The 22154-nt window shown below is 37.2% G+C and overlaps 1 protein-coding gene across 1 annotated transcript in view; it reads right to left on the bottom strand.

Annotated features, from left to right (window-relative positions):
- wdfy4 (WDFY family member 4) overlaps positions 1–22154 on the bottom strand; it is a 46221-nt gene that overhangs the window by 8988 nt on the left and 15079 nt on the right. The window contains exons 20-51 of the mRNA XM_016276766.1: positions 21227–21458; positions 20991–21142; positions 20791–20902; positions 20484–20674; positions 20250–20402; positions 19693–19763; positions 19370–19531; positions 19123–19214; positions 18909–18999; positions 18588–18796; positions 18307–18473; positions 18070–18192; positions 16659–16820; positions 16364–16543; positions 15196–15322; positions 14906–15057; positions 14574–14812; positions 14109–14230; positions 13807–13998; positions 13512–13624; positions 10463–10540; positions 10177–10368; positions 9735–9819; positions 9448–9620; positions 7346–7494; positions 6348–6468; positions 6124–6209; positions 5957–6013; positions 1863–1905; positions 1552–1671; positions 1338–1455; positions 924–1033 (exon numbers count right to left, since the gene is read on the bottom strand). Of these exons, the coding sequence (XP_016132252.1) occupies positions 924–1033; positions 1338–1455; positions 1552–1671; positions 1863–1905; positions 5957–6013; positions 6124–6209; positions 6348–6468; positions 7346–7494; positions 9448–9620; positions 9735–9819; positions 10177–10368; positions 10463–10540; positions 13512–13624; positions 13807–13998; positions 14109–14230; positions 14574–14812; positions 14906–15057; positions 15196–15322; positions 16364–16543; positions 16659–16820; positions 18070–18192; positions 18307–18473; positions 18588–18796; positions 18909–18999; positions 19123–19214; positions 19370–19531; positions 19693–19763; positions 20250–20402; positions 20484–20674; positions 20791–20902; positions 20991–21142; positions 21227–21458 (4374 nt within the window). The remainder of the gene's footprint in view (positions 1–923; positions 1034–1337; positions 1456–1551; positions 1672–1862; positions 1906–5956; positions 6014–6123; positions 6210–6347; positions 6469–7345; positions 7495–9447; positions 9621–9734; positions 9820–10176; positions 10369–10462; positions 10541–13511; positions 13625–13806; positions 13999–14108; positions 14231–14573; positions 14813–14905; positions 15058–15195; positions 15323–16363; positions 16544–16658; positions 16821–18069; positions 18193–18306; positions 18474–18587; positions 18797–18908; positions 19000–19122; positions 19215–19369; positions 19532–19692; positions 19764–20249; positions 20403–20483; positions 20675–20790; positions 20903–20990; positions 21143–21226; positions 21459–22154) is intronic.

Genomic DNA, 22154 nt, shown 5'->3' with positions numbered 1-22154 from the left:
TATATATATATAAAAAGATTAAATCCACCAACATTTTAAACTCTAGCAAGTGTGCATTTCCTAATGTTATTTAAAAGCAAAGTGGCACGGTGAAAAGGAAAACACAATTTGGAGCAAAGAAACAGCAAATAAGTAAAGAAAAATGACAAAGGATGAAAAAAGACATGTCATCATATACATGTTTGTTTAATGCACAAGGTTGGGAGCTCCACCATCAGCAAGGCTGCCTAGAACACTACAACGGCCCCATGTGTGTATATGAATCATTGTCAAAAACAATTGCTTAGATTTGAGACATTTTCAAGCAATTGATTCAGGCTTTTTATTTTTCAAGGGAGTTTATACGTCCTGGTGAAAATCTCTGGAGAAGTTATGTAATTTGCAGTAAAAGCAAATGCCCTCATTGAATGAAAGTAATATACTGTTAGTGGCACAAATCTGATTATGAATATTACTGTACAGAGGAAAGCTGCTCAAGTGAAGCAAATATCATTGCAAAGTGTTATCCTAATGTTTGCATTACGTTACACTGGCTATCAAATATGCATGACATTTTATTTTAATCAATTGGTTCCATGTGTATAAATGAGATATTCTTTAAAAACGAAATGTGGTTTTGCACGCAAGTGACGCAAAATAATTTATTTGCATACATATTAAAATCATACCCTAATTTGGTTTTGGAAAGAAAAAATAAAAAGCACACACAAGCCCAAACAAGGCCAAAAACAATGAAGCTCATTTCATCGAGTAAGTTTAATTTAGAAAAATTGAATTTTATAGAAGATCTGTCACTCTGACATGTTTTGTGCTTTATTTGATAAAGAAGAGCCATTATTTATTGGAGTTTCTGTAGCACTGCGTGCCCTGTAACAACAGTAGTGTGATGTAATTGAGCCTGGTCAAACAGGTGAGAAGTTTACCTGCAGGTGGAGGAAGGTCTGGGAGAAAGGCTCCATCCTCACCAGGTACGAGGCCACTATGATGGCTGAGGAATAGTGTGTGCAGTAATGACACTGAGCTGACAGATCACCTGTAATCATGACATTAACTAAGTAAATTAAAGCATTCATTTTATTTCATTCAGTCTTGCAGGTCCCCGAATGTTTTTTTCTCTCTCCAAAAAACAGCCCTGATTCTGCCATTATGTTTTAAGTTGCTATTGGCTTACTGAATCAAATTTTTTTGTTCCGTTTTGGGAAAGGAAAAAAAAAACACCCAGAGCCTCCATGTCTGCAGGTGAAACTGACAAACTCCATGAACTTCAGCTGTATGAACAATAGGTTTTTAGGTCTCAGTTACAGAATTGTTGCATATAAAAGGTGCATATGCTTTACCATCATTATTTTCCACCTCATTGTATCTCTGAATGAACTTCTCTTTTCTCTTCTCATTTTGAGCTCCCATTGGTTTGGACAGATCTCTGAATGTAGCAGGGCAGGACAGATCCAGAGTCTAACAAGCGGTGAATGAGATTATCAAACAAACAAAAAATGTCAGTATCAAAAGTTCAAAATGTTCAGTTAAAGTTTGGGTGCATGTTAGATTTACCTCTGATTCATAATCAGCAATGATCCATGGAAAAACAGGATATTGCATCAAGTCATTGTATGTCCGTCCAGCAAGCGTGTTTAGATGCATAAGGTATTCAAAGTTACTGATTTCTCCTCTCTATGGAAAAAGAAGATACATACTGTCAAGAACAGAAGAAAATGAAACAAAAATATGCATTTGGGTTCATGTAAAATAACTTTTCAAAAAGCTTATATTTATATTACGGCATTCAATCCATTCACTGTAAATGCAGGATGTATATTACAAATAATAATGGTTAATAATCATGTTAAAGACTCACACATTACCTGCCATTTAATTAGGGCAGTCTTCTCAACCGCTGCTGTCTTTCTGTACAAACACAGCAAAAGAACAATTGAAGACACATTTTATTCAAAGACTTTACTGTAAAACATTTTGTGATATTTTTCTAACTTATTTTTCAAATACTCAGTTTGATCTACTGCAATGTCACCTAACATGCAATGCAAACAGAGATGTGTACTTCTTAGCAGTTACAGAATTAAGTGCCTTGAATACGGTGAATTCTGAACTGGTCATCCGAACCAAGATGACTATGGTTGCATAGCAACAGGTTAAGGAATAGAAAGAGCTTATGGATTTAAACCAAGGAGGGTCCGTCTTTCATCAGAAACAAGGGCCAAAAGAAACACATACATTCTTGTGGAAAAAAGGGTTAAGACTTTATTCAGGCATGCCTTTCCCTCCTTTAAAGGAGTAAATAGTGCCATCTATAGGTTTTGGAAAATAACTATAAACACATATTAACATATTACCTTGGAAGTTAGTTTTCTCTTTAACACACATTAGTGAATTACAAACATTACAAGTGCGGTTCCTACAACAAGCCATCTAAACATGCAAAATCCCAGCTGATTTGACATTCATGCGTCAACTTGTTTTCTCCCAAACATTTATCACCACTTATTCCCATATATAAATGAAAAGAAAGCGAGAGAGAGAGAGAGAGAGAGAGAGATCGTAGCTAATGGGTGAAACTATTAACGTGCTGGACTTGAAAGAACTTTTTTGGAAATGTAATCTGAGGGAGTGTACAAACACAAGCGCTGCAACACTTCTTTCTCCTCTTTCTTTTGTGCGTGCTCCGGTCACAGGACAATAAAACTCTTGGCACCCTGCGCAAGCGTTGCTTGGTAACAAAAGTTAAACAGGACAAAGCTTCTTTTTGGAGTACAGTCTGAAGATCCTCCTCTGATTCTCAACAAATTCAGTTGTGGACCTCATTTAAAAACTGTAAGCAAGAAAACTTATTTAAGTCTTCCTTCACACCGGAAAGGAGATGAAATGAATCCTGGATTACAATTGCTGATTGGGGCAAACTGATGGTTTTTTACACACTCTTGCATAATCCTTTTACCTTTAATCCTTTAGCCTTTCTGAAGTTGTCTAGAAGCATGTTTAAGCATAGGCAAAAAATAAATAAATAAAAGTCACACTAACAATAAATGTTTAAAGATATAAATATTCTTTAAAAAATGCTTACTGACTGATTTAGTTGGGTTGAATACAAGTACAAATAGAGGCACAACTAGCAAAGTTAGACACTGAAGCCTAACCATCTATCACAGTATTCATGTATTTTTTTCTATAACTAGAAAAAATTTATAATTTCCAACTAGCCATTTGGATCAAATTTTAAAAACAGCAAAAATGACAAATTATGAGAGAGTGTCTAACTCTAATCTGTTTTAGTTATATGTAAGTGTTGTTGTATCATTGGTACAACATAAAAAATATTTTTGTATTAATTTTAATTTTGGTAAAAATGTGAATACTCTAAACTCTTTCACATTTTAAAAAGCATATTCATCAGTTACAAAGTATATTTTGGTAACACGATTTCTGGTCTTAAATCATGTAGTCGCGGCATCTATTATATTTCATATGTCACGAAAATAGCAATACCATTCAATTTTCTCTCCGTTTGGAGGGGTTCAGAATCAGCTAATCACAAACAACATGAAGATGGATTATGGCGATGGTCAGCTCTCTGTAATTGCACCTCTCGGATGCAACGGATTCAAAAACAAAAGGTCTAATAGAAACAGGATGAACCGTATTAGCCCATCTACCAATGTGATTAATGAGTCGCCAAAGGGCTTACAATGCAGTCACTCCTCCTTTTTAATGGGAAGATATGAAGGGAACGAGTTTAAATCTCTTTCCAGTGTCATTTATCAAAGAACTGATTTGACTCTCTCCACACAGTCACACGGACTGCTAGCACCGCCCCGGATCAATCAGATGGAACACAAACTCTTTTCCCAGAATATGTGTCGGACGCTTGCTGTATCCACTGTTATCTAGTATTAGCCTTAATTAGAGAACGACATTATCCTAAAAGATCCCTTTAGGGTGAGATGGGTGAGTGAGTCGGTTGTAAACATTACACCCCTCTCATTCCCCAAATGGCCCGACACTTCCGCACCCCCCGATATTGCCTGCGGGCATACATGAAACCTCTTTCCCTATGCAAACAACTAAACTGTCCCGTCATTAAGTCATACATGTTTAAAACTACAAGGTCCTGAGATAATAATTACATGACTTGAGTTAAGACTTAATCAAATTGATGCTTCAGAAGCACTTAAACATTAATCTGTGTCTATACAGCTCCATGGCTAAAGGAAAGAGAGCAGGCGGAGCCAAAGGTACGAAGATCACATTGAAAATGGCTAAAAATGCGCTCAGAGTAACTCCAGATAGCAAACTACGACTTGATCTGAGCAACGTAGGAATCGCTACATTTCCCAATTGCCTTCTAAAGTTAAGAAACATAGAGGAACTTGACCTGAGCCGAAACAAACTGAAAATAATCCCAGAATTCATTGGCCAGCTCACTGGACTGCGTTGGTTAGACCTTCACAGCAACCAAATCGAACAACTGCCCGAAAGCATTGGACTCCTGGGATTTCTGCTCTACCTCAACCTCTGTAACAACAACCTGGACTCTGCTGGTTTATCGCCTGAAATAGGAAGTCTGAGAAACCTCCAGGTTCTCAACTTGGGTATGAATCGTCTAAACGCCCTTCCTCCCACCTTGGCCACCCTGACAAACCTGACAGAGCTGGGACTTTTTGATAACTTGTTCACACAGATACCAGAATGCTTAAACGTGTTGCCCAACCCGATGAAGCTGAACACTAAACGCAACCCTGTTTCCTACACAGCGAGACGGCAAAGACTCTGACTCCGTAAAGACAATGGGAAATCTGGTTTTGGTGAGAGAGGGAGATTTGTGCCATCCTTGTCTAGAGAGGTGCAGAAGGAAAAAGCTGCTTGAGAGGTCGCAGCTTAAGAAAGAATAATTTTTCAGGGATGATCTCGCCAAACTCTGTAGCTCGAGGTAATCAAGAAAACTGGCGGCAGCAGACTACTAGCTCACCTCCAAGTTTTCAAAAAGGACAAGCCAGACCTGTCGGAGATACCAACACATTGTCTTTTATGAATAACCTTTATACATAATAACACTATACATAATGACTCAACATTTAAATCTCCTCCTGTACTTTTATGAACTAAACTGCAGGTTTTGCAGGAGGTTCACCAAATATTGTCGGATCTCAAGCTCATTTTCGTGGGGAAAAAAATTAAAATTTGTGTCATACAAAACTACGACAAAGTTAACTTCAACTAAGGCTAAAGTTATGAGGTTAAAGTTAAGCTAACTGTTTCATTGTGCCTCTCAAATAAAACATTTTCTATAGAATTAAAATGTACAAATACATGAATTTGCACATCAACAACAAATATTTAAATATGTTTATACATTAATCTCCCTATCAACCAAGGGGTTCCTGGATCTGTAATCTGTATAGTATCATTAAAAAATATATGCATCAAATTACAGTGTATTTCTTACAGTGGAAAAACAACTTTGGCTTTGAAGCCGATGGGAAACAATCAATATTAAGTCCATTCCCTCTTCATCATGTTAAAAATCAGGGGAACTAAACATGATAAAACTAAATTGAGCAGAAATTGAAATGGTGAGTTAAGGAATGATAATTTGAACCAAAACAACATCTGAAATAACGAATAGGTAGTAAGCTTATGGCACCCTTGCAGACAATTAACACCTATAAAATTGTGAGCTGTATTGATTGCGAAAAGTTACTGAGGCCGTTTTAATTGGTAGGAAGTGCTGAAGATGCAGTAATTGAAGTTTCAGTGTAGTGCCAGGATATTATTTAGGGGATTGAGAGTCTGCCTGTCAATAGTTAACCGCACACATAAGAGAATGTGTTTTCTGGAAACTTTGAAACCACAAAACTCTGTCTGTTTCAATATAAAAGCATCACAGTCTCTCTAACTGAAATGGCAGCTGTCTGCGAGCTCAGGCAGATGCTTTTGACCTCACCTCACATTAAGTACAGTCTCTCCCCTTCCCTTTAATGAGGAGACCACGGCGCACAGCCTAGAAAGAAGGACAAAGAGAGAAAAAAAATCAAGATAAATCAATTTAGTCTGTGTCACCTCACACACAGTTCTTTGCCTGCCTGAAGCACAAGCACTTTCTCGTTTGACCTTTTATATGCGTTGACGTGGTCATTGTTGAAGAATACCAGGAAAACTGAAGTTCCGTTCTTTAAGAATATCTCCAGAGCGTTGTCCTAGTGTCATCAAGAAATATAAATAACAATGAAACTAACAAACATGATAAACAAATAGAACAGAATAGAAAAAATAGAGTTAAATATAAAATATATGAATTTAAAAAATGAAATGACTATGGGCTCTGTGAATCTCACCTCAAGCAGAAAGCGCATGAAATTGGCCTCTTTTATGTCATCATATGACCAGCGTTTGCAGTTTGGACTCACTGAGTTTTTCTCTTTAATCATCATGTTGCAAATATATGAGTCTCTCACACTATAATAAGTACAGAAAATTTAAGATGCTGTTAAATCTATATAAAAAAAATAAAACAAAGCTGTTCCATCTCAGTAAACTTAATGTTATATTTACCTCCTTTACGGTCTTTTTATAATAAAATAACTAATTATCAGATAATTATATACACAATTAAATATTTAAAACTTCAAAACCTTATTTCCAACTTGAAAATAAATGAGAAATTTTAAATGTGTCTAAAAGTCTTATAAAAATAAATATACACTACTGTTTAAAAGTTTCTCAATAAATAAATACACACTACCAAGTTTCTCATTAAGATTTTTTTGTTAAATGAATTAATACTTTGAGCAAGGGTGCATTAAATTGATCAAAAGTGACAGTAAAGATGTTTATAATGTAACAAAGTATTTCCATTTCAAACAAATGCTGTTCTTTTGAACTTTGTTTATAAAAGAAATGTGAAAAAAGTATATCATGGTTTCCACGAAAATATCAAACAGAAACTGTCTTATTAATAAATATTTCTTGAGCACCAAATCAGCATACTGGAATAATTTCATGTGTCCCTGAACACTTTAGTAATGGCTGTTGAAAATTCAGCTTTCTTTGTTCTCTAAAATGTGAAAAGCTTAAAATAAAATATTGAAAATTCAGCTCTCCAATCACAGAAATACATTACCTTTTATAATGCATTAAAATAATCAGTTTTTAAATTATAATAATATTTCACAATTTTAAAGTTTTTACTGTATTTATGATCAAATAAATAAATGCAACCTTAGTGAGCATAAGTGACCTATTTCAAAAACATTTAAAAAATCTCACCAACCCCAAATGTTTGAACAGTAGTGTATGAGTAGAGAGTTATGTAGAGAGAAATCAGTAGCTTTACTTGGTCTGATGATGAATTCTACAGCACACATCTCCTGTGGAGGTCAATGTGAAGCCCTCGCATACGAAGAGGTCAGCTTTGCCAAACAACAGCACTCCTTCGGTCAGCACGTAACCACTGACGACCACAACGCAGTGTTTGGCTTTGACCTGAGGTATGGACACATTACAGCAGACAGCATGGGTATCAAGTAGCTCATACAGGAATCTGTATAGTGCATTCAACCGTTTAAAATAAAGCTCTAATTTGTTTTACATGCTGCCAAATTCAATGAATGAGTAAACACAATGTCAAGCCAAGTTTTCAACAGTTGTACGAAGTGTCACTGCAGCCTGCCTTCTGAATTGTGCCCTGGGGCTAACGTGTCAAAGAAGCGCCACCCCGGTCTTGATTGATCACTGTTACCACTTCATTATTTAAACAACACGGTGGAGAGACAAAAATTAAAGGGAGAAAAAAGCAAGATGCTGAATGGATGGGGTGTTTGTGAAACAGGGCCAATCTTCCGCAGGCGGAGTTCGCACGAAACCTCTCGATTATGCACGGCTAATTGTATTGTCTCCCTTCATTTCACACCAAGCAGCTGCACCTGGCCTCAGCCCTGAGTCACCACGACTCTGGGCTCCGGGGATCCGCGTCCCCAAAACATATGGGGTCCAGCCGTACTGCCAGCCGCTCCACAATTAATACAAATCAAATCAGAGCCTCCTCTCCATGCAAGCGCCCCCTCTCCGGCGCAGAGAGAGGGCCCCACTGTTTATTACCAGAATTAATCAATGACACAGCAACAATAGCAACACGCTAATTGATTAAGGCCCTGTTCAAATATATGGTCCACCTGGTGGGGTTTTGGTTTCAAACAGAGCTATAAAACAGAATCAGCCTTGACCTGAGTCAGTCCTAATTCTGTCTGGTCTTGGGGATTTACAACAATGACATATTACACCTTGCTAGAGGATGTTTTTAAGAGTGCTCGGTGATAGTTCACGTCAAAAAAATATTACATATGCACCATCCAGCATTTCTGTCACAAACTATGGCCATGACTGAAACCAAAGGTAGTAAGTTAATGATTATTTAAATGCCTAGTGCCTACTATTCTTATTTCTTCACTGAAATGATATTATACACAAAAAAGGGTGGAAAATTTGGATATTTATAAACAAATTAACTTTTTTGAACCCTTCAACTGCTAAACCACACACACAGATATTGTGAGGCATCTATATAATAATTACAACAACAATTATAATTATTGTTATTGTTATTATTATATAGATGCCCCATATCTTTGTGTGTGGTTTGGCAATTGAAGGGTTAAAAAATTTATTTTGAACCCTATTTTTATTATTATTAATAATAATAATAATAATGGTAAAATAATAATAATAATAATAATAATTAGTGCTGTCAAATGATTAATCGCATCCAAAATAAATGTTTTTGTTTACATAATATATGAGTGTGTACTGTGTATATTTATTATGTATATATAAATACAAACACATGCAGTTATATATTTAAGTAAAATATGCTGTTTATATATTATAAGTAATTAAGTATTAATAGTAATAGTTGAGGAAGTACAACAAATTCTGGGTAAGAGGAGGATTGGGAAATAAAAAAAGCTGAATTCGAACTCACATTGCCCACTTGAGCACCAGCCGCCACACCTCGGCTCCATATAAATGCAATAATTAACAACACATAATACTGCATCTTTGAAGTTATTTCCTGTTTGAGCAATAATGAAAAGCTAAGCCTCTGTAGATATGGTGCCTGTAAATTACAGTCATCACATTGCCTCTGGAATTGAGGCGTAGGCTGCGTTAAGTGTGTGCATTTCTATATTAATAAGTATGGAGAGGGCAATTCGGCTGACACGCAGCACAGCAGGACACACAACCGACTGAATGAATACAAGACAGCAGACATCACCCCCTACTGTTCCTTATTAATACTTCTGTCAGCCACTCTCGGCCCTGTTAATGCTGAAGAGCACTGTCAGGCTCAGCACACACACACACACACACTACAGCTGTCCGCAATGTGTTTTCTGTACCAAAGGAATGTGGCTCCAGGTGAATATGGGTCACTCTCACCTCTTCGGTGGGTTCCAGCTCCTTCAGTATGAGTTGAGTATCCATGCACTGTTCTGAGAAATCCTCGGGCAGTGGTGAGGCCTCATTCAAGACAGGGAAAAAGGTCAAATGCTGACAGTCTAAACCGTGCTCCTCCTCAATCTCCCGGCTTGCCTCGCACAGGATCCTGGGGTCTGGGACACACATAAAATATGTACTTTTAAAGAAATATGCAGATAAAGCTGTAGCTGTACAACACAAAACATGTTACAACACTGATCATAAAATTGACAAGAAAAGTGTGATACCTGAATCAGCCTCAATAACTTCTGTGGCTCTCTTGCTTTCTTCAACAAAATGCTTCTGAATGAGGCCTGAAGTCATTGTTGGCATCTATTAAAAAAAAAAAAAAAAAAATTTACAGAATAAAACTGAAATTGAAAATGAGGCCTGAAGTCATTGTTGGCATTCTATTAAAAAAAAAAAAAAAAAATTTACAGAATAGAACTGACATTGATAAAGAAGACAAATTAAAACTTTTGTATATTTATTGTTATAAATTAAAATGAATAGAATAAAAAAATAAAACCCGCATTTAAAGATTTTTCAACAGTGATTGAAAATAGTTTAAAAGCAATAATAATAATAAATAAAACATGCATCTTTATTTTATTTAAAGCTCAGAATATTATGCTATCAATATTCTTCAGCCAGAAATTTTTTTTTTAATGTACAGTGATAATAGCTCACCCTTTTGGATCGACGTAGCTGTTTTCTGCGAATTCGGGATCGTGTTCGGTTGCGCCCCTCTGCAGTGTTCTGCACCCAGCCTCGTTTAAGGAAGACTCCTGGACCAGGGCCGAAGAGACCTCTCTCTCTAAGCAAGTCTTCCTCTATTCTTAGCCACTGAACGGCCATACGATCATTCTCACTATGCATCATCTACACAAAACACAAAAGCAAATCAATGACATTTTTTTGTTGGATTCCTGGGGCACAGCATTATAGGTATTAATGGTTAAAAAAATAAACAAACCTGTGTGTGACTCCTCAGCATGCTGTCAAATATGGTCTCACAAGTTTGCCAGTGTGCTTCCATGTCTAAGACGAACCCCTAATGGAAACAAACACACACGAAGTGACGCGCACACATTAAGGTACATTATGAAGGTGAACAAGCAGACAGTTATATGTATGTAAACGGTCTTCTGTAGCTATTAGGTTTGCACACAGTTACAATAACATTTCGCAAATTGCATTCATGTGGGAAAAACAAGCTAGTGGCTATTTAACCATACAATAAAGCTGTCTCCAATAGTCCTCAGTGTGCTCTAATTAACTTAAAGTATAATATAAGCGCAGTGTGAGGTGGCTGCTGGCCCTGCGCCATGCTCTGTGTCCTGCTGATTTATTGTACTGATAGGCATTAGCCCTTCAGGAAGCCTGTGTACTTCACCACCGACCTGCTCATATCCAGATTTACTTAAAGGCTCATTAAACCAATCATCACAGTGGTGTCCTCTCGGAGCCGGCCCAACAGCCACACTGACTGCAGTTCAGAGACTAGAGGTGAACCGTAAGAGTACTGAATCCAGCACTGCTATAGCTCAAACTGAGACAAATATGAATTATGAAGGCACAAGATAAATCTAAAATTTTCAAAAGGTGTAACTGCACGAAAATATTTTCTAAAAATAATCTCTGACCATTTTATTTTTTGCTTTTTAAATCACAATCTTTTTGGCGCATCTACTAAATGCATACTTGAGGTCGATGAATAGTTAAGAACAATACATTTTGACCAATTTGTAGAAATTTAATTTTGACATTAAATAATTTTTCCTGTTATTAGCGTCAAACACAGCAAATTAAACCATCTGTTGTAAAATAAAAAAAAACTTGAAAATTTCCAAAGGGCTGAATACTTTTTATAGGCACACTGCAAAAATAATTTCTGCAGGAAAACAACATTTCAAAAAATCTAAAAACATTATTATTACATTAGGATTGCAATAGAATTATTTATTTTGTAGTTTTACTTAGTAACTCAGTTTACTTGTTTCACCTACATACACATCGCTGCTTTGTATGCCATAGCAAAATGAGAAAATCCAACAAAAATTCAGGAAAAATGCAATTTTGGTACTTAGAAAGTACAACAGTGACAAGTTATAAAACAAGAAAAAAAGAAAATTGTGCATTTGTGTGTGCTAAATGGATGGCGGGATTAAGAAGTGTTACAAAGGAGTTCACAGGAGTAATTACGGCCCTGTGTTGACTGATAAACACTGAATCATTGCCTAATCATATTCTTTTATTTAGAGAATCATAAGTAATATATAGCATTAATTACTCCATTTACCCAAACAGCAAACTTATTGGCCTTGTACGCGCGCCACATTAAACAGCATCCCCTCTGCAATTAACATCACACTGATTTCCATTTTAATTACTTTCCACAGAAAAAGACTACCTTTGATGATAACATAACATAATGTCAGCTTCATTTTAGGCTGTTGGTGAATGTGTAATAAACTTAACTTGATCATTAGCTATGTTAATTATCTTTCCATTATGAAGATATAATTAGTCCGTAGCATATATCTGAAACGAATCCAGAGGAAAGTTTGCCCTGTGCCATTCTGTAAGGGTAAGTTCTCTGGTGTACTGGCAACTGGATTAGACTGTGTGTGCTAAATAAACGTTTTAAAATGCTGAAATTGATTTAGCTCCCATTAGACAGAAATTATGTAATAGTAACAAATAACTATAGTCAACATCATCAATTAAAAAGACAATTAACCTGTGAAAAATTGCTTTTTTAAGGCCACTTTTTACTTAGGTTTTCCTCTATGCAGGGAGAAATGAGATACTAATATTATGAGTAAAACTGATATTCCTAATTATTTTTCACGGTACTACTACTATCAAGTGAAATTAGAAGAAAGTGTACATTGCAAGGGCCATATAAATATTACTTAAAAAAAAAAAAAGAAAAAGAAGTGACAACTTGCTCCTCATTAGGTGCAAACTGTGTAATATGTGAACAATTTACATTTCAAATAACAATACGAACATATATGAGAAAAAATTAAGTAAAATCCCATTCTAAAGTCTTATCTTGTTGCACATTATTCACATTTTCATAAAATAGCTGGGGAAAGTTTCATATTCAGAATATTTCAATGAAGCAGTATGAATATTTCTGAATACTGTCTATATGGAATTTTCTGCATTTGGACCAAACATTACAATGACTATTATTTGAGCATAACACAGCAAATAATTTAGCTAAATCTTTCTCAACTGAATTTTCTTCCATGAGCTAAAGTTAACTTTCTATCAAAACTTGAAAGAGCTAAAGTAAAGTGTGCACCTCATGATGTGTTTATGATGAATTTCCAGGAGAAATTCAAAATCCACAAAACTCTCAGCAATTTTCAAGCAGCACGTTTCTGAGGAGGACAATTCATCAAGACAGCTGATAGGCTGTCACAAGCTGATATGATACAGAGTAACACAAAATGAATGTTTTCATCGGATCGGGACTGCCTATAATTACCGCCCCTGTTTCTGAGGCGGAGACGGAGATAGCAGCAGTTGCAAAGAAACAGCAATTTCATGCCCTTGTGCCTGAGTAATATCTCTGTGCATCCTTTTCCAGATGGCGACGTCTTCAGCGGTGGGAACTAATGATGTGGGCCGCGTTTCAGGGGGGAAAAACAACAATAACAGCGTCTTTAACCTTCAACAGCAAACGCAATGTTCTAGTGAGTGTTCCCATGGAAAAAATTAACAAATATCAATTACATTGCCCACTGAGGTGTACTCAGCTGTAATAATCCAAATTGATTTAGAGACAGGATTGAGACAGTGCCACGGGGTAGGTGGTGGCTTCCGGTGACATTGGAATGGTGTAAGGGCACCTGTGAAGGAATTCTCACTGACTAAACCAATCACTTCCTGTCTGTCCATAATATCATTCATAGAGTACAGTACACTCAGCAAAGTGGTTCTAGACATGCATCGCATCAAGGCACTGGAATATAACAGAAAATGTGTTAGAAACAACTAGGCTGTCCTACCTCAGAAGTGCCGACTGTATCCTTCCCAAACCTCTTCTGCACAGATTGCAACGCACTGCTGAGAAGTCCTGCCCTCTTCTGGTGACCATTATTTGCTTTTTTCTTCTGAGAGTCTGAAAGAAAAATTTTAAAATATGAAAATAATCTTTTAATTGTGCAATATACAGTATATTACTAATATCCACCTCAAATCTCCTCTCTTATGTCAGTCAAATATAACTGAACCTAAAGCAAGAGGATCAAAATAAGATGCCTGACAGGAATCTCAAATGTTGACACACAAGCAGTGACTGACCTATAAAGAGCTGCCAAGCTTTCATGGTCGTCTCCTCCCACAGAGGGCTCACATCACCCATAGAAACCTGGCCCTCCTTGCTGCCCGGCTTAGCAGACAGGTCAATTTTATAGGCCTCCTCTAGCGCCTGTCTTCGCTCCCGCATGACTCTATTCCAGGTGCTTTCCACAAGTAGCATCAGCTCTGACTCCACTAGAAGGATCACAACCATATTCAAAACATTTCATTTTACTTGTGTGCCTGGCAGACAGGAAAAATAAATATATAAGTAAATATATACAGTATAAAAAATAAAAACAGACCTTCTGCTGAATCTGTGACTTTGGTCTGCGACATCACCTGGCTGTTCTTGTGTGGGAAAATATGCCTCCAGATGTTTCTTGTGGGTTTTTTATGGACTTCACAGCCAAACCCTTCAAGAAAGCTAAAAGGCAGAACATTTTTTTTAAATAATTTTTTTCTTATTCAGCAAGTTAGAATTTAGGAAAATGTTGAATAATATTTATTATATTATACATAATTATATTAAACAAGATGTTATGTTATATCTTCATATGAGATTTTGCAATCCTGCTATTAAAATATTGGAAAACATACAGTCTAACTAATGTTAAACACTTGATTTTATTTATTTATTAATAAAAATAATAATAATTTTAGGGATGCAAATCATTTTTCATAAAATAACTAATGATATGTTGGATTTGTGCTTTTTAATACTTAAAGTATTTAAGAAAAGTGCCACTATCACTAACAATGAAACCCACCTGCCAGAGCGGATAAGGACGAGGCAGTGCATGAGACAGCTGATGAAGTGGACATTGGCATTGTATGTTGCCATGATCACATCCCAGTGCTGCTGTAACACGCAAATTGTTTGAATAACGAGTTCCTGCTCAGCTGGAGTCTGTCTGGGTCGAGACAGGAAGTAAAGTAGGGCTCGGTTCAAGTTTTTGTACAGAACGTCGACCGTTATCTCCCGATGACCATGACCTCTCTCCAGTGCCTGATGTCAATATAAACATGCAGTGTAAATATGGATTTGTCTGGGCTTGAAACAGTAATACAGTATATTGGAGAAATGAGAAGATAAACTCACCACTGTTATCTGTTCAGCCATGAAGACCAGGAGGTTCTCTGGTTCCACCACAAACATTCCAGAGTAGAGTTTTTCCTCTAGCATTTTACTGAAGAATGCCACATTCTCAAACAAAACAGCAGTTTTTCCTTCCTGCTTGGTCCTGGATGGATCTAGGGGAGAATATAGCGGGACATGTGAGTGGTATAAAATCATCCTTAAAACCCTGCTTATTTCATCCAAAAAGATCAAATCCATTTCTGACATTCAACAAATTAATTTAAAGAAGTTTTATATGTGATATATTTTACCATCTCTGGTCACGTGAGTAGACCGGCCCTCTTCTTGTCCTGTCATGTGGATGATGTCCATCACAAACTCCAGGAGTTCAGTCTGAAAGCTCTGCCTTTGCTCTTGACAGACACCATCCGGGGAAAACTAAACACAAAACATTCAGAATGTTAAGATATTTCTGGGGATTAAAGGTATTCACTATAGTCCACAAAAGCACTACTGGCTTGACTGTATAAACTGCTAGATATCATCCCCCAGTGAGCTGTAATGTGCATCTCATCGTCAAAACTGAGCAAAGAGTGGCACCTTATGGAGGAAAAATATTATACACAACATCAGATGCTGGTTTAACAGCTCAGATGTGACTGCATTGCAATAGCAGTACCTTTTATTATTAAATAGTACTTAAAACCAACAGCATGTATAGTGTATATTATTATTATTATTATTAAAATAAAAAATAAATACATTATAATTCATAAATAATATTAAGTAAATTATTATTGTAATTATTATTTTTATTATAATTGTATTGTTATTAGTATTAACAACATTAATGTATATAAAATGCATACTTAATGCAGTGTTTCCCAACCGGGGTGCCGTCTGTCGAGAGCAGGGGTGCCGTGTAAAAAATCATTTTTTAATATTTTTAAATTGCTAAAATGATCAAAAAAGCATCTATTATATAATATCCATTTCTGATGTCGCCAATAATTAGAGATACATCGAAATTCCGGCTGCCCAAAATTAGTTCACCGCTCAGGTTTCACTTTCACGTGGTGTGACCCTATGGGTGTGACGATCTGTGTATTATCCGTTATCCCGCTCTATGCGTGTGCGCTCCACTCAGTCGCTCCACTCATATATCGTTCATGCTCATCGTAACAGCAAAGTCCAAAGACAAATTTTTTTATAGTATTAAAAATATCTGTATGACATTATATTCTACAGTTCTTCCCTGTTGTACCGAATATCTATACTTTTCAAATTATCATATCGAAGTTAGAAATTCAAATATTGTGACAAAATTAATTTTGTAGGGTGCCACAAGTTTGTTAAAATTTCCAAAGGGTGCCGCGACTAAAAAAAGGTTGGGAAACACTGACTTAATGAATTATAGACAGACAATATTGTAAAAAAAATTGTTTGAATTATTCAATTTTAATATTTTTTAACCCTTACCTCTAGCAGTTGTATTAAAGGATGAAAACCATCTTTGACAGGAATGTTAATGAGGCTGTCCATCAAGAGGATGCGGATGAAGTCACACACCTGCTTCCTGCCTGGGTGGGATGGGTGGAGCAAGGGGGGCTCCCCCACTACTTCGCCACTTTCTTTGATACCCTGGAAACCTGTAGAGCTCTGTATGAGAAGCAGAATATCACTTCTGTAAACTGCTTGCCTATGAGGCAAAAAAATTTCTCTTAGGTATATTTTTAAATTGCACATAAAAAGGTACAGTCCCTAAAAGTCTCACCTCTGGGGTTTCAAAGGGGAAAACAGCACTGGCCAGTGAACTAAGGAAATCAGGGGAGGTCCAGAGAGGATCTTGAGGAAACAAACTGTTCACCAGGCAGAGAAACTGCATCACACTACCCGGGTAATGAACTTCCCAGCCATCTGCACTTCCTGTTACAGGCTTTTAAGAGTAATACAAATACACAACCTGAGGAAAGCTGGTTTTACTGGTCTTGCATCAATGACTGTGGCGACACAGATAACACCTGTATGTAACTGGATTATGCAAACTGTTTCCAATAAGTGACTGTAATCATGCTAACTGCCTCTTAAAGAATATGTACAAGATTACATCCAGCAGACATGCAACTGTCTGTCTATTGCCTTTTTTGAGCACTAGGTGGTGTAATCCCTTATTATGCTTTAAATGCTTTCCAATTCCAACTGCTATAAAATATGAATGTTATCTGTAAAAGTATATGGCAATGGCAATATTATTTATATTGCACTATTTACTACAACCAGAGTTGACCAATGTGAATTATAATAAAATGACTAAAAACACCAATAATGAAAAACAAAGAGCAGTAAAACCAAAAGTAAAAAAGTACATAAACATGCAGCAAAAACATAAGACAAGGACAAAGAGTGCTTCAACTAGAATTAAAAGGTTTTTAACTTAAGCCCGGCTCACACTGTGCGATTTTGGCCACGATTTGTCTGAGACAAATTTTGAAAATCCTAAAAGATTCCTATAATCCTAGGCCAAAATCTGTAGTCTTTGATCGCTGGTTTGATATGTTCACCGACAGCTGATTAATGGCCGTTGCGATCAAATTTTACCTCAGACGAAATTCTGGCAGTGTCAGAAGATTTGGCGCACAGTCCTGCAGTGTGACTTCTACGACGAACGTCAAGCTCTCCGTTTTTCAAGACAAGCCATGATCAGAATTAATGCTAGAGAATTCTTCTAACTGCCATAAACTCCCGCACTCCCGTCCTCTACTCACGGAATTCATATCATGTTGCCTTTGCTATGATAAACACTGGTTGCACCGCTGATTTCATGTGGGTGTGTAGTGCTGCTTACACTATTCTTCATAAATATGCCGGTATTGCTGCTGTTCATACACTTTTCATGATAGCCAACATTTCAGCCCCCATGTGCAATGCAGCTCGCAGTCACTGAACGTGTACGGGTTGAACTACGGACAAGTTTTCTTGTGCGCACCCAATGCATCTTGACTGTTGTACAGTCTGACATTAATGACAACTGAGATCCCACAATGTGACATGATCATCATGTTCGTACAGTCTGACAAGTACAATCCTAAAAATTGCACAGTGTGTGTAGACTTTAGCCATTTTAATAAAAATATATCATATATATCATGTTATGCCAATAAATTTAGCAATTTAGACACACTTACCTTAGTAATGATAACTTTAACCAACTCTAAAAGAACACAAGCAGCATCTGCACATAGTTGTACGCCCTCAGATCCAACACTGCAGCTGTCGATCAAACTCTGAAGCATCATGTCAACATCCACCTACCATCCAAAAGACAAAGCATAGTATAAACTTTCTCATAATTCATCACAACCATGAAATATACATGCCGATTCAATATGGCATATCAGACAATTAGGCAATGTGACCTCTACCTGCCCCGCAGGAACCTGGAAATCAGATTTTCCTATAAGCAGTGCAGCGATAGCTCCATAAACTTGAGGCAGGTGGATGTGGTTGACAAGAAGCTTCTGCAGAACTTCAAACCCCGGACAGATACAGCTCAAACATTCAAACGACCATGAGCGAGACTTCAAATTATCTAAAATAAATAAAAATCTATTTTGGTACATTATTGTAAATTGTTGCAGTGCTGTATATACCAATCACAAGCAATCACAATGACGGTACTTTTTGAAATTTCATCTGGAATTACCTGTGATATTGGTGGGCATCTCCATGGTCTCCACTAATGTTCCTGGTGATACACCCTCTCTGAACTTGGCAAGGATGTTTGGATATGATAGGAAATGAGTAAGCAGTGTGAGCACCAGCAGCACTGTACTGGTGTGGATGTGGCCCTGTAAGAGCAGGAGGAACCAATCGGATCCCAATGCGAAGAATACCTCTTCCTGGATACTGTCACTTAAAAAACATATTTAGAACACAGGATTAAATTATTTGTCAGGGGGTTCATAGAAACAAGGATAAAAAGAGTGCAAGACATTGTGTTGTTACATTGCTAAACTTGACTCACATGCTTGAAGTGTTTGAGATGATTAGAGAAGACAGCATAGAGAGCAACTGGTTCCTGATCCAAACTGACCTCCCAGGAGTCTGACTCCAGCCTAGAGCCACAAAGAGTGTAAAAAAAGTACAAAAAGTGAGCTTCCCTCAAAAGTTTTAAGATTTTGTAGCAGAGCACATATCTAAAATCATGAACAAGTGAATGTTTATTGCAAAAATTGTACCTTGTGATTGATCATCAAAATCAAAATCAGAGAAAGTGCTTTTCTCGTTCAAAGTCGGAGGCAAAAGACTATGAACTAAGAAGAGTCCAAGCCTGATTGAACAAACAGGAATGTCAAGAAATCACACTTAGTGAATTATCATTATTAATTCCGTGTCTTAAATCTTTAGTGATTTTCCCAAAATTGATCATCAATAATGCAACAAAATTTTCAATTTAAAAGAGCCTATAAAAGTTAACAAACATGCCTCTTGATGTCTGTGGCATTGAAATGTTCCTCAAGGAGGGATTTGATGATGGTGCAGATGACTGACACCTTCCTGCGGGTCACACTGGTATCATGCAGCAGGAACAGGAGTTTGCTCATCATGTTGAGTCTATGCATGACTTCAGCATTCTTCTGACTCCCACTGGAAACAAACTCACAATCAGAAACATGAATCCACAGCAAACAGCACTGGCATGGTTGCATGACTGAAAAACAGGAAGTGAGCCATATGTTTCACATCACTTTATGCCACACACTAAACATAAAATCACAACAACATGACATCAGTAGCCTACAGCATACCTCGACTTTAGGATATCAACAAAATGATTTAAAACACAAACGTCAAGATTTTCTGGAGAATTCTGCCACACCTAAAAGAAAAAGAAACAAGAAACTTCACATCTTGCGAAACAAGAGAAAACAAAATTAGCATCAGAGTTCCCTCTGAATTTTCCTATGAGTTTTTAGAATGGCTTTAAAATAAGGTCTGTAGTTAACACTACTTAAAGAGACTTTTCCCTTTTTTGATATACAACATTAATTGTGCAGTCACGTGAAGATAAAGACCTTTATAAGGTTACAAAATACTTATATTTCAAATAAATGCTGTTCTTTTGAACTTTCTATTAATTAAAGAATTCTGAAATTCTGACAGAAGTTTTTGAAAAATCATAAAATCTTACAGGCCCCAATTTAAATAATAGTGTACCTTGCTAAAAACGTTTCTATATTAAGAAACTGCTCATTTAATTGCATATCATTCATCAAGCACATACACTTACTTCCTTGTTTTGCATGCACCAGAGCAGAAAATATTGTAGCTATGAAGAAACATACCATACCAATCTAAAACTTACCTCAAAGTCACAGAGGATGTCCTGGAAGGCAGTGATGTTTGGAATGCAAACAGCGACAATGCCCAGCTCCATTGTGCCCACTATGGCCATAATGAGCTGGAAAATCCTGCTGCTGATCAGCTGAGACTTCATCTTCAGCAGGAAGGACAAGAGCTGAACACACAAAACAAATCAAATCTGCAGCTTGGATTCTTTATACTTCAAGTCTTAACTTAAATTTTTTGACAGCACTACCTTATAGCCATTAGTTCGTTTCATCTCCTGCTGCATCACAGGATTTGTCTCTAAAACAGAGAGCAGAACTTTGACAGCAGCATACAAGGAGCTGTCATCTGAGGCCATTGCCACCAAACTCAGAATGGCAGCAGGTCCACCAATGAACTGGAAGCTACTTGCAGCACTGTATGACTTGAATGTCCTTACACCTGGAAATCAAGGTGTAAAATCAGCTTTTAAATGAAAGGTTCACTATGAAAACAAAAATGCTGCAATCTTGTCATACAGCAAGCACTTTAGAGAAGTAGCTAGTAGACTTTTTTACCAAAACAACCAACCAGGGCTGCCCCAATTGTCCGAGCAGTTCCACTAAGGTGCTGACTGATGTTATGAGCCAGGAAGACAGGAGTACAATTATCACGTGATGTGATCCCCATCTGTGATTTTACAAAAAATAGAAGAGTAACTCATGATTTAACAATCAAAATAATTCAATCCATGAACAAAAAAGGAAAATGAAAGCACCTCTCTGGCTATAAGGCGACAGTCCACCTCGTTGTACTGGTTTCTAATATCTACTACTGTAGTGATGGTAGAAACTGCCATGTTTATGGCAAAGGAAATCCTCTCTTGGGAGACCATCCTAATTTGGGACACTGCAACATCTGTCTCTCCTCCTAATTAGCACATGTACTTGTGTGAATACAGATTTCCATAAAATTCAGAACTGTTTTTGGACAGAGAAAAGCAAACTTTCTCACCTTGGGCATTGAGAGCAAGGTAGTTGCCAATGTATTTGGTGCCTTGCCCATAAATAATCTCCACCTGATCAGAACTCAAAACTTCTTCAAAGAAGTACGTAGGACCAACCCGCCAGACCAGAGCCGCATGCTGTTTCCATAGAGATGGAGTCCCAATAATCCCACACACGTCAATGACTGCAGAGGGATCCATTGATATGGACTGACCGGGAAACGGCTGAATGTATTTGATCTGCAAAAAGAGCAACAGAGACAGATTTTGTCAATTAATGCTGACTAAAATTTAATCATTTCGGCAGAAGCTTTTTTTCAAAGCAACTTAAACTGCATTCAAGGTACACATTTTTCAGGTTCTTCATTGCCTGGGAATTGAACCCATGACCTTGGCGTTAATATTTAAAATATATTAACAATATATAAAAAAAAATATTTTTTTTTTAAATGTCACAATTTTACAATATTACTATTTCTATATTTTTGATCAAATGAATGCAGCCTTGTTGAGCATAAGGGACTTTTTTGCTAAACACTGAAAAAATCTTTCCGACCCCAAACTGTTGATCAGTAGTTCCCTTTCAGTCAGTCACGTTCAACGCTACGTCAGTCGTGACTGACGAATTGGGATCTCGCCGCAACCTCCCCTGGGCACTTCAGCACTCTCTCTCTAAAAGAGTGTTTCCATTTTTCTAAAAGAGCAAATATCTAAAAGAGCTCCACGAGCGACGGGCGTCTCTTTAAAGATGGCTTCCCGCTCGTGCGTTTCTGGATGTGGTCGCTTCCTGGCTTCATCTGACGGTCATGATCGCTGTGTCTTGTGCTTGGTCTTACAGCACGCTGAAGCAGCGCTCATGGATGAGTCATGTTCTCAGTGCGGGAACATGACCATCGCGACGTTGCGGTCTAGATGCCTCCTCATTAAACGGGGGGG

The sequence above is a fragment of the Sinocyclocheilus grahami genome, unplaced genomic scaffold (genome assembly GCF_001515645.1).
Source record: "Sinocyclocheilus grahami isolate Dianchi unplaced genomic scaffold, SAMN03320097.WGS_v1.1 scaffold106.1, whole genome shotgun sequence".
NCBI classification, from domain to species: domain Eukaryota; kingdom Metazoa; phylum Chordata; class Actinopteri; order Cypriniformes; family Cyprinidae; genus Sinocyclocheilus; species Sinocyclocheilus grahami.
This window is presented reverse-complemented; position numbering and strand designations above follow the sequence as displayed.